This window comes from Lotus japonicus, chromosome 1 (genome assembly GCF_012489685.1).
Source record: "Lotus japonicus ecotype B-129 chromosome 1, LjGifu_v1.2".
NCBI lineage: Eukaryota > Viridiplantae > Streptophyta > Magnoliopsida > Fabales > Fabaceae > Lotus > Lotus japonicus.
The window spans coordinates 95,752,041-95,764,582 of record NC_080041.1 but is presented as its reverse complement, the minus strand read 5'-3'; the positions used below and the strand labels follow the sequence as shown (position 1 = coordinate 95,764,582).

General features: G+C 35.1%; 2 protein-coding genes across 2 annotated transcripts; both read right to left on the bottom strand.

Annotated features, from left to right (window-relative positions):
• Nucleotides 1-2,211: 2,211 nt before the first annotated feature.
• Nucleotides 2,212-5,270, bottom strand: LOC130713297 (bidirectional sugar transporter SWEET5-like). Its single transcript, XM_057563077.1, has 7 exons — nt 5,177-5,270; nt 3,750-3,800; nt 3,544-3,580; nt 3,219-3,435; nt 2,794-2,955; nt 2,555-2,677; nt 2,212-2,367 (listed from the first exon to the last, which is right to left on the bottom strand). Exons 1-7 carry the CDS (start codon nt 5,268-5,270, stop codon nt 2,212-2,214), a joined length of 840 nt encoding a protein of 279 aa, XP_057419060.1.
• A 631-nt stretch (nt 5,271-5,901) lies between these two features.
• Nucleotides 5,902-11,085, bottom strand: LOC130728068 (uncharacterized). Its single transcript, XM_057579403.1, has 9 exons — nt 10,856-11,085; nt 10,693-10,755; nt 10,517-10,572; nt 9,683-9,776; nt 9,477-9,537; nt 9,039-9,120; nt 6,853-6,908; nt 6,411-6,474; nt 5,902-6,318 (listed from the first exon to the last, which is right to left on the bottom strand). The coding sequence occupies exons 1-9, from the start codon at nt 10,997-10,999 to the stop codon at nt 6,255-6,257; spliced, it is 684 nt and encodes a 227-aa protein (XP_057435386.1). The 5' UTR covers nt 11,000-11,085; the 3' UTR covers nt 5,902-6,254.
• Nucleotides 11,086-12,542: the final 1,457 nt, after the last annotated feature.

Below are 12,542 nucleotides of genomic sequence, written 5' to 3'. Positions count from 1 at the left end.
TTGCTTTTAAATTTTGGTAAATTTGCCCACACTTCATATTTTCAAAATTGGATTTGTGAATATTGTTGGATTTGTCACTTATTACAGATTTCAAATTTATTTATAAATCCCGATAAATGCAGTATTTTATATGCTTTGTGTTGTACCCTTTTAAGTTTTTGTGTAAATGATGGGTTGCTTGATCCAAATCTGGTGCCAAAAGATGTCAAACTAGAAATTCAATCGAATTATATTTTTATGTCTTTAAAACCTTTTGTTTGTGCTACATCTTTTTATGCTATATGTTTTTGGTTTTTCTTGCACTGATAAAACTAAGGTTATAAAAATAGTAATTACTAATCTGGTGTGAATATTTGATTCAAGCTTTGATTGAGATTTAAGGCTTTGTTTTATAACAGCTTTTGAGAAATGATTTAATTGAGGTCATGCCCTGTGAAATGTGATATTTTACTTTTTTCAAATATCAAACTCTAGGTTTGCTTTTGGGTGATATTTAAGCTTAACTAACCACCTTATTTCAAACTCTAGGAGGTATGGCTCAATCTTTGTAGCATTGGGGAAAATTGGTCTGACAATAAGTGTTTGGTGGATTTTTCACCCAAGAGGAAGCTTTGCCAGTTTTCAAGATTGACCAAGGGAGCTTCTTTAAACGGTCTTGAAGGTCTCCTCCTTGAGCCACCAAGAGAGGCTCTTAACAATTCAAACAAGAACTTGAAGATCAAGTACCTGCAGGTACTACTGAGCGCGACATGCATATGTTGGCTTAAAAGGGCTCTTACCATAAGAGTAGTTGAGATAAACATGACTCATTTCTTTTAGATATGGCCAAGAACTTAGGATTGAGCAATCATATATGAATATTATAATTTGAGATTTGTAGGACGAGATGTTTGAAGGTTCTATATTTTATTATATTGTTACCTGAAATCACATTAGAAGGTTTGACTTGTGTTGGGTTTCACTCGAAGTAAAGCATAGAAAAAAGAATGTCAGGTAAGCATACAGAGTAAAATGCTAGATACGAAGAGCATACTCTATGTTGTTGAATTTCGTAGTTCTTGGACATGGTGTTGGAAGGAGTAAACGTCTTCCACGAAGGGATATTTTATATGAAAATGATTGTGTTAAAATTAATAGAAAAAAATTAATATAATTAATTTTAGTATTTTTAAAAAAATTTAAGAGGGTATATTTATATATGTATATAACTATAATAGTTTGATAGTTAAAATAGTATGAGGAATAAAAAATATGAATACATATGTACTATAGATTTATGACCTAAATTTATTAGTGCTAACATATTCGAGTTATGAGATCTCTCGGGAAGGAACATTTTACATGATAAATGAAAAATGTGTACACATAGTTAAAAAAAACATTTTTATATAACTTAAGTGTATTTTTAATAATGTAAACAATAATTATATATTTATGTATTGTTACATATCTAAAACACAAAAGCAATACCCTTTATGCAACACAAGTATATATCTTCGCAACCAAAATTCAGTTTTTTATTTATTGTAAATCATGTCAAACAAAGCATCAAAGGTTGTTGGCATCACTTCCTTGCGGATAAACTGGGGATCATGGCTTACATGAGCACAGAGCACACCAAAGTAGATTGGACACCACATTTGTCACTCAAAACCTTAAGGCAAACAAAATTCAGTTATACCTCATATATGCAAAACTTAAATATTTTGGCCTAATAACTTTTGTGTTTTTCAAAATCTTTATATTAGTCTATTCAGTGTATGCTTACAAAATACTAGAATTGAGTGTCTAAATTTGTGCTCTTTAAATATCTACATCTTTATTATGATTGTTCTTACATTCTTAGCATTTTAAATATTTTATAATTTAAAATATTAATCGATGTATCAAATACAATAGACAAATTTCCCGTGCAACGCGCTGGTAAAAAACACTAGTATATAGATAATTAATTACTACCTAATGTGGAAATTAAACTGGATAACTTAAAGCTATATCCTTTTAAACGAAATTGACAACAAAAAATAACTTGATATTTATTTTAAAGAAGAAAAAAACAGCCTATAAGAAATCTGTACCAGACTTCTCAACTATTCATAAAAAAATAGACCTATAAAACGTTGTGCTATTTATCATCTACTACTTAAAAGTATAAAATCTAGAATGAAAAAAAGCATGAAGAATAAAGAAAAATTATATATCCGAGGTTCATCAAACTGGACTAATATCAGTTGGCTTGGAAGCATTCTCAGTTGGCTTGGAAGCATCATTCTCAGTTGTGCTATCATCCTTTACTCCGAAGAAGTAGTAGTAAGAAAATAGTATGAGCTGAACAAGTCCAGAAACTGATCCAATACTGTTGGAGATCTGCAAGAATATAAAATTAAAGGTAAAAGAAAAATTAATAAAGAGAAATATAACTCGTTTGAATGCAGACCAAAACACACTTATTGAAACATAATTCTTATAAAGAAAATATAAATATATTTGTTCCATATTAAAAGAGGCTCGTTATCTGTATGAGTAAAAAGTAAAGAATTATGAATCTAGTTACCAGGACATAAAGGTCAAAGGGGTGCAGTAGAGCATATGATGTCCAGCAGACACCATTAAGGAAGTTAGCCAAAGAGAGCCAGAACGGCATGTATTTCACACTTTTAGTTCTTATAACCTGTGCCTGTTAATTATATCATATATGCCAAAGGTATGGATAAGTTAGATTGAAAACATATATATAGAGAGAGAGAGAGATGAAACAATACACTAAGGTTTAAGATGAAAAAAAAAACATACCATGATTGTAAGTGGAGAGATATACATCAAAATATTGAAGATATCGCATACAATGCCAACCACTAACGATCGATCGTGAGTTCCGTGCCTAAGCCCCAATGTAACACCAACAATAACACCAAAGAACACAGCCTCGGCGAGAAGCCAATATAGCACCTTTTTCTGAAATTAGGGAAAATATACATGAGTGAAAAATAATTAAATGAACATATATTAAATGAGGTTGTCTAAATGAGTCATGAGAAAGTTTGGGTTAAATAACGTATCATCCAATCATATTGAAAATAAATGAGTTGAAATTTCTATATTTTATTTTTTAATTTATTTTCAACCCACTTATCTCCAACATGATTGGATGATGAGTTTTTAGACAACCTCATATTAAATAAGCAAGCGCAGATAAAAAAAAATTTAAACATACGCACCCGTCCTTTGTTGGTGGCATAGGTAAAAAATAGGGCAAGGTAGACAACTTCGAATAAGAGGCCAACACCATTGATGGTAACCACTAGAAGGCTGTTCGGGTGCACGAAAGGTAATCCATAAAATACCCAAAACGCGCAATTCAGCAACGTAGCTAAGTAAGGATCTGGCTTGAACTCCTCCACATCCTTCTTCTTTATAATCTTGTAGAACGTTGGACTGCAATTCATTGATCAAGTCACTAGTTTGAGAAATTCATGCATAAAAATAGGAAATTATAAAATAGAGAAACCAACAACAAATAAATCATAAAGATAGAGATTTTACGCTGGTGAGAAGAATAAGCCAAAAGAGATGACATTGCCTGCATACAAGAGTTAAACTGATCATCAGAACGCTAGCAAGAAACTTCATTAGCATTGTGCACTCCAAACAAATCAAAATTATGATAATATATAGAAGGTTAAAATTAAATGAGACTCAAAGGTGGCGGTGAGAGACACATGCAAAATCAAAGAGATGAAGGAACGAACCTATAATGCCAATAACGGTACGAGCTGTAGACATTGTTATTGAAGGTTTTTCTTCAGCAGAATAGCACAACACTCAAAGAGAGAACGAGAGAGAAAGAAATTAGGGAAGCTTAGAATGTGTGAGGTTTCAAGCAGGAACTTACACACTATATATACAGGTTTTTCAGTTGTTTTATTTTATCTTATTTTGGAATTATGATAAAATAATTAAGAGATATCATTAATTAATATATCATTATCTTCTTAAAACTAAAAAAATTATCTTCGGGGTCAACTTTTTTTCAACCGGTTTATCTTTTTTGTGTGTTTGGAATTAGTTTGGAAATTAAAGGAATGTGTTCAGATTCAAAAGCTATTAAGATATATAAAATATAGAGTGGTTAGCAATCTCACTCTTTTTTTTTCTATCGTCGTTAGTATGAAAAATTATTGAATATCTCACTTTTTCCTCTCATAAAATATCATTAGACTTTACTAAGAGATTGTTTTGATTATCAGAAATATCATGTTTGTGTTTTAACTCTGACTCTGATTCTTGCGGGCTGATAATAATTATTTGTTTCAATGTTAGAAGGCTTCATTTTTTATTTGATAGAAGGCTTCATTTTTTATTTTATTTTTAGTTCAAAAAAAAGGCTTTTTTTTTGAATTATGAAAGATATAGTTACATATCTTCTGTGGTTTCATATTTACTTATCAATTTCGAGTTTCTTTTATATTCCTACTTTCTCCACATCGCCACCTCTGTTTAATTAATGGATAATATAACTTAAATTTGAACAAAAGAAAAATAATTTATCTTCTCTAAAATGAAAGATGTTTTTTAAGAATAAGGTATAGATGTCCCTAAAGAATAGCTCATGTGGTAAAAGCTGATGACATATGGGTTGGGGAGGGGAAGATTTAGGATTCAATTCCTGAAGGAGGTAATTTATTATTCCAATGTACTCATAAAAGAATAAGGTATGAAATTATAAGTTATAATCATTATCAGAAAAGTTAAGTTTAAGATTTTGACGATAAAAGACATATAGAAATTAAATGAAATATAAGATAATATTTTGAATTTTATTTAAATATAGAAATTAAATGACTAAAATTAAGAGATAATTATTTCAATTAGATATTTAATTTGCACTCATATTTAAATTTTAGGGATATAATTAATTTGAACTATGGATCTAATTTGAATGTATGTGTACTGGATGGTTTCACCGTCCCCTTTTTATTAATAAATCATTCTGTTTAACTCTAAAAAAAAATACATTGAAGAATAAATAAATCAATTGGATGCCATTGCTAGGTTCAGTCATGGAGTGGAAAATTTTGATTTTGACAGTGAGAATGTTCACCCCTTTTTTTCCTTCTGCTTCCACCCCTAGCGAAGGGTCAAAGGCCTATCATGGTGGAGTTGTTGTTGCTGCGACCCTTGCTGGCAACGTTCTTCACTCCCACAGCCACTACTGTTGTAGCCTTCCTCTTCCTCCTCCTCCATCCCACCGCCACTCCCTTCAAACTCATCTCTATGATTTTTGAAGATTCATGGGATTTTTCAAGGTAAGGTGGAGGTGGCAAAGGTTAATTAGGGTCCTAGAATTTCAACAATACCCCAGCTACCCACCAGGTCATAACCCACCGCAGTTACAACTGAACCCCCACCAAACTCCTAACTAGAACCACCACAACCCAAGGAGAGCCACCTAAAGTTCTGATCCCTCACAACTCACGTGCTTGCTCCCTCTTTCTCACACATCTATCCATAACGTTCATCCTATGAGCTCTGTTGCAGAGGAATGTGTAGTCTTGTGACAAATCAGGGGTGGGGTTGAGGAATCATGGGGGAAAAGGTAACCAATCAAAATAGAAAAAACACCCTCTTTAGGGTTTGAGAAAGTATGGCCTGTGTGGCGGTTTGGTGGGCATTGTGAGAAGAGTTTCCAGCGGCTCGGGAAGCTTGGATGGAAAGGGTGAGGGATTTGTAAGGGAAGGATATAAATGTAGCGAAATTAACAGACCACATCATTAGTAAAGTCCACATAGGCGAACTCTGTTAGAAATTGGATGACAATTGACAAACGAACTCAATTTTCACAAATTAGAAATTCAGGGACCAAAATTTTCATCTACAAAAAAAGAATATTTTCTTCAAGAGTGGATAGCAATCAGCAAAATTAATAGCAAGGTTCAAAAGATTGCTTAATCAGTTTAAAATAAAACGCTACATTTAAATTTTTGTAGTGTCTTTGAAGCATTTCACCTAATACAGTGTTACAATACAGACTTCCCTATAAATTGTAATACATCCAAGCTCTCACCTTTTACTGCTATTCACTTCACAACTCCCTGTCAAAAAAATTTATCCACTTCAATTCACACTGACCCCTTTCATCATGGAAACAAGTTATTGTTCATATCTGGGCATGCAAGAACTTCTCATCCCGAACTGTTCTTTGACAATTCATGAATACAATAAGACAGTATTGTATAAGTGGCACTAGGAATGCATCATTCAACCTTTGCTATCTCTCCAATAGGCACGTTGCTTTCTGCAACCGTTTCCCTTACAAATCTAGGAATTTAAAGAGCAAGACATTATGGCCATGAATAAGTAACACAAGAATCGTTTACTTACAAGCTTGAACAAAAAATAAAAAAAATTACCTTTCCAATTTGTCCCGGGATGATTGCAGAATGTAGATTGAGAGGATGAAAGACAACATCAGCCCTGGACACATCCATGGACATATAAGCAGTAGAAACAAAAATTCAACATCTCGGGAAAATGCAACTAGCTCATTTACAAGTTAATGTATCCATTCCATTGAAATCGAATATTTCAATCCTTGGATAAAGAAACATGGATTCATGAAATTTTATAATCACTAACACTACATGAATTGAAAACAAATTCGGCCACAGCCAAGGCCAGGTATATTTGTCGTTACTAAACCTGAAAAATATGGGCTCCAAAACATGCACTCATTTATTGGTGAAGCAGAAGGAAAGTTAATTATGCAAGAATACTGATATGAACGCTAAAAAGAGATTTTGGTTTTACCAAAGAAAGGTATATTTTAGAAAAAGAAGAAAGGTATTTATTTACCTGAACCGAACAGAACATAAAATCCTGAAGTTACATCTATTTCTGAATGCTCCTTCCTGAAATATTTCACAATGCATACTCAGCATTTCCCCCACAAAATTATAATATTTAAAATGCTGAATGACAAAAACATACCATTCGAAGTCAAAATCTAAAAAATCAATATTATACTTCAAAGTGTGCAAAATGCTAACTCATACTCCTTTTAGGATTGACATTCTAGGTCAAGTACTAGTGCACAACAAAACCAATAACAAAAATCTTTTCCTACTAGATGAAATCAGCTATATGGATCAAATACGTCATAATGTTCTATCATTAATGACAGACCATTTAAATCTTAGCTATTGATTGGTAGGGTAGAAGTTGAGAGGAAAGAATCGGGGAGCAGAGAGCTTGAAGAGATTTTCCGGTACGTGGGTGTTTGGTTAACTTGGATGCATAATCGATTATTCCTTGACTTGGTCAGAATCAGGCAGACTCAGTCAGAATTTGATAGACTACCGATTCTGCTCCGAGATTGTGAGTCTGAAGAGAAATCTGGTCTTGCCCTAAAACCTAACCTAAAATGGCTGAGTTTGGTTTAGCAGGGTACTTTGTACCATTCTCTCTTTAGTTGAGCTCGCTTGGAACCCTATTGGAGCTCAAAAATGAATCCCGACCAGGGAGAGAGAGAGAGAGAGAGAGAGAGAGAGAGAGAGAGAGAGAGAGAGAGAGAGATGCTCTGCCACCATAACTGCCCTGCCACTATAACTGCCCTGCCACCTGGATTTGCTCCTCCTTCGCTAGGGTTTTGCTCCACCAAGAGACAAGTGCTCCGTCACCTGAAGCTTCTCCAACAACAGTAAAAATCCTGTTTGTGTCGCCGGACTACCATGCCCTCCACCTTCTTCTAGCCTTCTTCTCCTTCTTACATTTGTTGAATTTTTCTCCCCTTTACATGCCTCTGTTTTATTGTATTTAGTTTTAGGAAACCAAGATCTGTGCTATTCACTATTCAGTGTTTCTACTGTTCTCTTCCTTGCTGTCACACAGTGGCTGAGTAGATATGTTTATGTTACTGAGTTGTTATTATGTTCTTTGTTACATTGGTTATTTGTGCGTGTTTTATGAGATGTACTAAGTAATATTTCACTATATTAATGTGGTTTTTTGAACTTTGCTTTTTTATGAAGTTGAATGTTGAATTTATTTGGTTAATGTCTCCTTCATGTCCTAGTAGGTTATCTTTCTACACCATGACAGGTTTTATTAAGTAATTTTTTTTTTCATTTTTCGTAGACTCTTATCTACACGTCAACTCGACGAGTCGAGTCTACCTAACCCAAAACGAGTCTCACAACCTCGTGTTTGGTAGGAGAGAATTTGAGAAGAAAGTGATGGAAACTGGTGGGACTCACATTACGTTTTCCCTCTTCACTATGCAAAGAAAAATGGCATTAGTTGGTATGATTATATACTTTTACTATGCTGTCTTCCTTTCCCATATCACTTTTAAAAGTAATTGATTTCTCCTATCATATCAACTGGTAATCGATTACTGGAATGGGATACTTTTATCGAGCAAAAAACAAATTTTTTTCTTCCGATTTTTCTCAGCAACACAAGTGTAAAGAGACTATCATATTTCTTTCTCTTTAAATTCTTTACTATTTCTCTCATGCCAAACCATACAAATGTCTAATTAATTTCCCACCTATTTCTTTCTAATCAATTTAACCAAACATAGCATAAATCCATCTTAATGATTAGACCTATAGTTTCCTTGATCTTCCTCTACCTCTAACCATTGAGGTATCCTCCATTTAATAGACTTTCCTTACTAGTGTTTCTATAGGTCTTCTCCACACATATTCAAACCACCTAAGGCGACACTCTATCATCTTTTCCATAATGACAGCTAACCAACTTTCTTTCAAATACTTTCTTCCTAATCCCATCTTGTCCGTAGTGTCTAACATCCATTGTAACATTTAGTCAAGTACTAGTTTTGCACAACTTATAAAAGTTCACCCAAATAACACTACTAGCAAAGCCCGAAAACCTATGAAGTTTCCTAATATTATAAACCCACCTGCTCAAATGCCAGAAAATTGGATGAACCAACTTAACTAGCAGTAAAATTAGTTCAACTAATAAACTAAATGAATTATGAATCTATATAGCTACAATGAAATAACACCAACCATGTATATCGCACAAGTATATGCTTTGGCCAATGCTCGGCATCCCAGAATTGTTTACGAATCTCAGGATGAATTTCAACATCTGTAAATCCAAACCAAAAGTTGTAAGCACAATAAAAGCGCTCAATGTTATATAACCAAAAGTAATCAAAAGCTAGGGTACTTTATAAGTAGAATGAACATCTCATGAAAAATAAATAAATAAAATTAAAATTAGGGGAAATGAAAATTACGATAGTTAAACATTGACAAATTTCATATTAAATTTTGCAACATAAAATAAAATTGCTTTTAGGTCCACAAACAGTTTATAAGCACAATCCTTTAATTTCCAACACATTAAGGGAGAATGTGGCAGGTCACAAACCCAAGTGAGCAGTCTCTATCTAAGGAACAAGATGTTTATAAAAATTAAATAATTAGAGAAGAACAACATACAGTGATGAGGCATATCCACAACTTTTGCTGTGACACCATGAAAATCACTTCCTGAATACCTCTGTAAAATTAAAATTCCAATTAATTCATTTTCTAATGGCAAATTCTCTGTTTTATTGTTTTGCATCAGTGAACTCATAGAATTCAGTACAATAACTGGATAAATTTCACAATTTGATTACATGACTAGTCTTAGATACAATTACCAGATCAACTTCAATCAAGGGAACCTCTGTACTTTTCCGATTTACCACTAGAAGCCATGGGACGAAAAATTTCTCCCGTCCAACTTGAAATGATCTGCAGATAATTTTTTAAAAAAAATATTATAACCATATGTCCCTTCTGTAGTTCAAGTGGGAGGACAGGAGGAGAATGATAGAATCAGATAACACAATGTGCTCCCCCATTTGTGTATAACAAGTACAATTAGTTTCATTCAATCATGTTCAGACTGCAGAATATGATAAACTATTCACTTAATTTTCAGTGACAGCCATTCCAACTTTAACTTTCCTCAAGAAAATCCGATATCTTACTAACACACTACACATTTTATGCTAGCTAAAATTCAACATCTGATTCAAACATACGGTTTCTCCACCACATTTTCAATGACATGTTTTCCCCATCCTAATTAGTCTAGAATGGAAAGCACCATTCATCCTGCAACATAATAACCGTAACTACTACTATAAACTACTTAGTCCGAAGAAATTCTTGTATAAAAATGTTATAAAGAACTCCCATATCTTCTTCGCAATCATCCATGCTGAATTGCATTTGTACTATAAATCTTCATTTTATAAACAGTCTATGCCACACGATTCTTAACTAACTTCCTGAATTAATGCACCTGAATCAAATACATTTTCCTTCAAACTAGTTCTTACCTAGTGCTCATTTGGATTAACTTACGGTTCTAATTAAAACCTCTCCAAGAGAGCTTATAGGACAAAAATGGTGCAAATTTTTTCCTAAGAATTAAGCAAATCCAAACATTGTTTCGAAACAGAATATAAAGAAGAAAAGTTCCTCACATTTTATACGGATCAGCACCAGTGTAACCTGTGGGCTTGGGTAAGGGCATCAACACCTACAAATCCAATCCCCAAAAACAACCAATTACAAATCGGAATACTCATATAGAAAAAATCAATAAAAACCTAACGATTCACTGCGAAAACCTAATTTTACCAACTCAGAAGATGCGCACCTCACGATTCACTGCGAAGATGGGGCAATGGCGGCCAATGAGGTCCTGCCACACGGTTCTCGACTGCAAAAGAAAATGGTTAGATGAAACGGTGACGCATGAGAAGGGATGATCGCAGAAGAATGAAAAGCACGGTAAAGGAGAAGGGAAATTGGGGACGAACGGAGTGGTATTGACCCATGCGGCTCATGGGAACGACGTCGCCGGGTTTGTAAGCGAGAGCGATGGGGAGAAGCGACGGAAGAAGGAGGAGTAGCAGCAACAGCGGCGGCGGCGAGAGAAGCGGTTTCACGGTGGCTGAAGCCATGGCTAGTCGTAGTTGCTAGCTACCAACTGAAGAAGCGCTTCGACGCAGTGTCGTTTATGTTTATTGGGCCACTCGTTGGGCACAAAGGTTGGCTCAGTAAGATTTATGAAGATACGGCCCAATTAAATTGGTCCACCATCATCATGCATTATTGAAATGTTGGCAGAAAAATGTCGAGTCACTGCTAGGGTTTTTCAATTTCAACCAATTTGTAGTTGATAGTCAAGGTCATGTAATTAACACCTGGGCTGATATTATTAACCGAGCTAACCTTGGTATGAAAGTTATGCATGAACGTAATGCTCATAACTTCCCTCTAGACCTAGCTGTGGTCGAGGCTCCATCTATAAATGGATAATGCTCCATTTATCTTATCTATAAATGGATGGTTTTAAGGGATACGAGTTCTTGAAAGTAAAAGAGTCATATCAAGGGTTTTGACCTTAACGAAGACCAAGAGGCTTAGCTAAGAAGAGTGCATTCTACTCCACAAGGGAGCTTTCTTCTTCCACTAAGGAAGGTTCTGGGGTCTCCTTGTCCCCGCCCTCAAACCTAGCGACGCTTTCTTCCAAATGGAGGACCATGGAAATTACTCCGAGGATCTCCATGAGAGCTGAATCGACCAAGAACAGATGGCTACAAAATAAAGCCAGAGCAAACTCCTCAAAAGCTCACAGCACAAACAACCACCAGTAAATGTTTGAAGATTTGACAACTATAGTTGAAGTAGGCGTAGTGGAACTACAAAGTGAAGAAGAAACTAGTGAAACTAGCCTAGGGCACTCAAGTAAGAAAAGTCATAGCGAACAAAATCCTCAATAAGACGACACTGAAAACGATCATATCCAAAGCTTTGGGATCTCCTCAAGGCTTGCAAATGACAGACATAGGGCCTAACTGTCAGCTCTTCACCTTTCAAGAGGAAGCCACAGCCCGGACCATACTGAAAGAAGGTCCTTGGAGTGTCATGGGAAGTCTTCTCAGCCTCTAGCTCTGGGCTCCACAAATGACAATTTTCGAGGTGAAATTCCATAAGGTATCCTTCTAGGTCCAACTTCATGGGATCCCGTTGGATATGATGACAACCAGCAATGCCTGACACATTGCCACTATATTGGGGGAACCGGTGGAAGACCCAAGAGTTAATGGGAAGCTCCTCAGACCTTTCTTTCATGTAAAGGTGAACATAAATATCAACAACCAGTTTGTAACTAGGTTTTAGGTGCTAAGGAAGAACTTTCCTAAAGTCTGGATAACCTTACAATATGAGAAATTGCAAGGATACTGCTATAATTGTGGAGTAGTAGGGCATGAGCAAAATGTATACAAGGCTGCAGAGGCAAGATCTATTGTTAACCCAAGCCTACCCAGATACAATTAGAGTTTGGGGGTTCCTCCAATGAGGAGTTTTGCATCAATTTCTGCTTCACGAGCATATAAAGAAGTGCCCAAGAAGAGCAAGGAAGGCTACGAATTGGAAGACACGAACAAATGACTCCAACTCTAAATGCTCGCACGATGACCAAGTAGATAAGGAGCTGAA

Bases quoted from the DNA above. Each gene is read 5' to 3' on its own strand.
- LOC130713297 (XM_057563077.1), bottom strand. From the start codon at position 5,270: ATGAGTTTGAAGGGAGTGGCGGTGGGATGGAGGAGGAGGAAGAGGAAG. The intron at 3,436-3,543 runs GTAAAATCTCTA...AATGAATTGCAG, and splicing joins GGCTTATTCTTCTCACCAGC to TCCAACGTTCTACAAGATTA. The intron at 2,368-2,554 runs GTAACTAGATTC...ATATTCTTGCAG, and splicing joins CCTTTGACCTTTATGTCCTG to ATCTCCAACAGTATTGGATC.
- LOC130728068 (XM_057579403.1), bottom strand. From the start codon at position 10,999: ATGGCTTCAGCCACCGTGAAACCGCTTCTCTCGCCGCCGCCGCTGTTG. The intron at 10,756-10,855 runs GTTCGTCCCCAA...TTTCTTTTGCAG, and splicing joins GCATGGGTCAATACCACTCC to TCGAGAACCGTGTGGCAGGA. The intron at 6,909-9,038 runs GTTGGTGTTATT...GAAATATTTCAG, and splicing joins ATACTTGTGCGATATACATG to GAAGGAGCATTCAGAAATAG.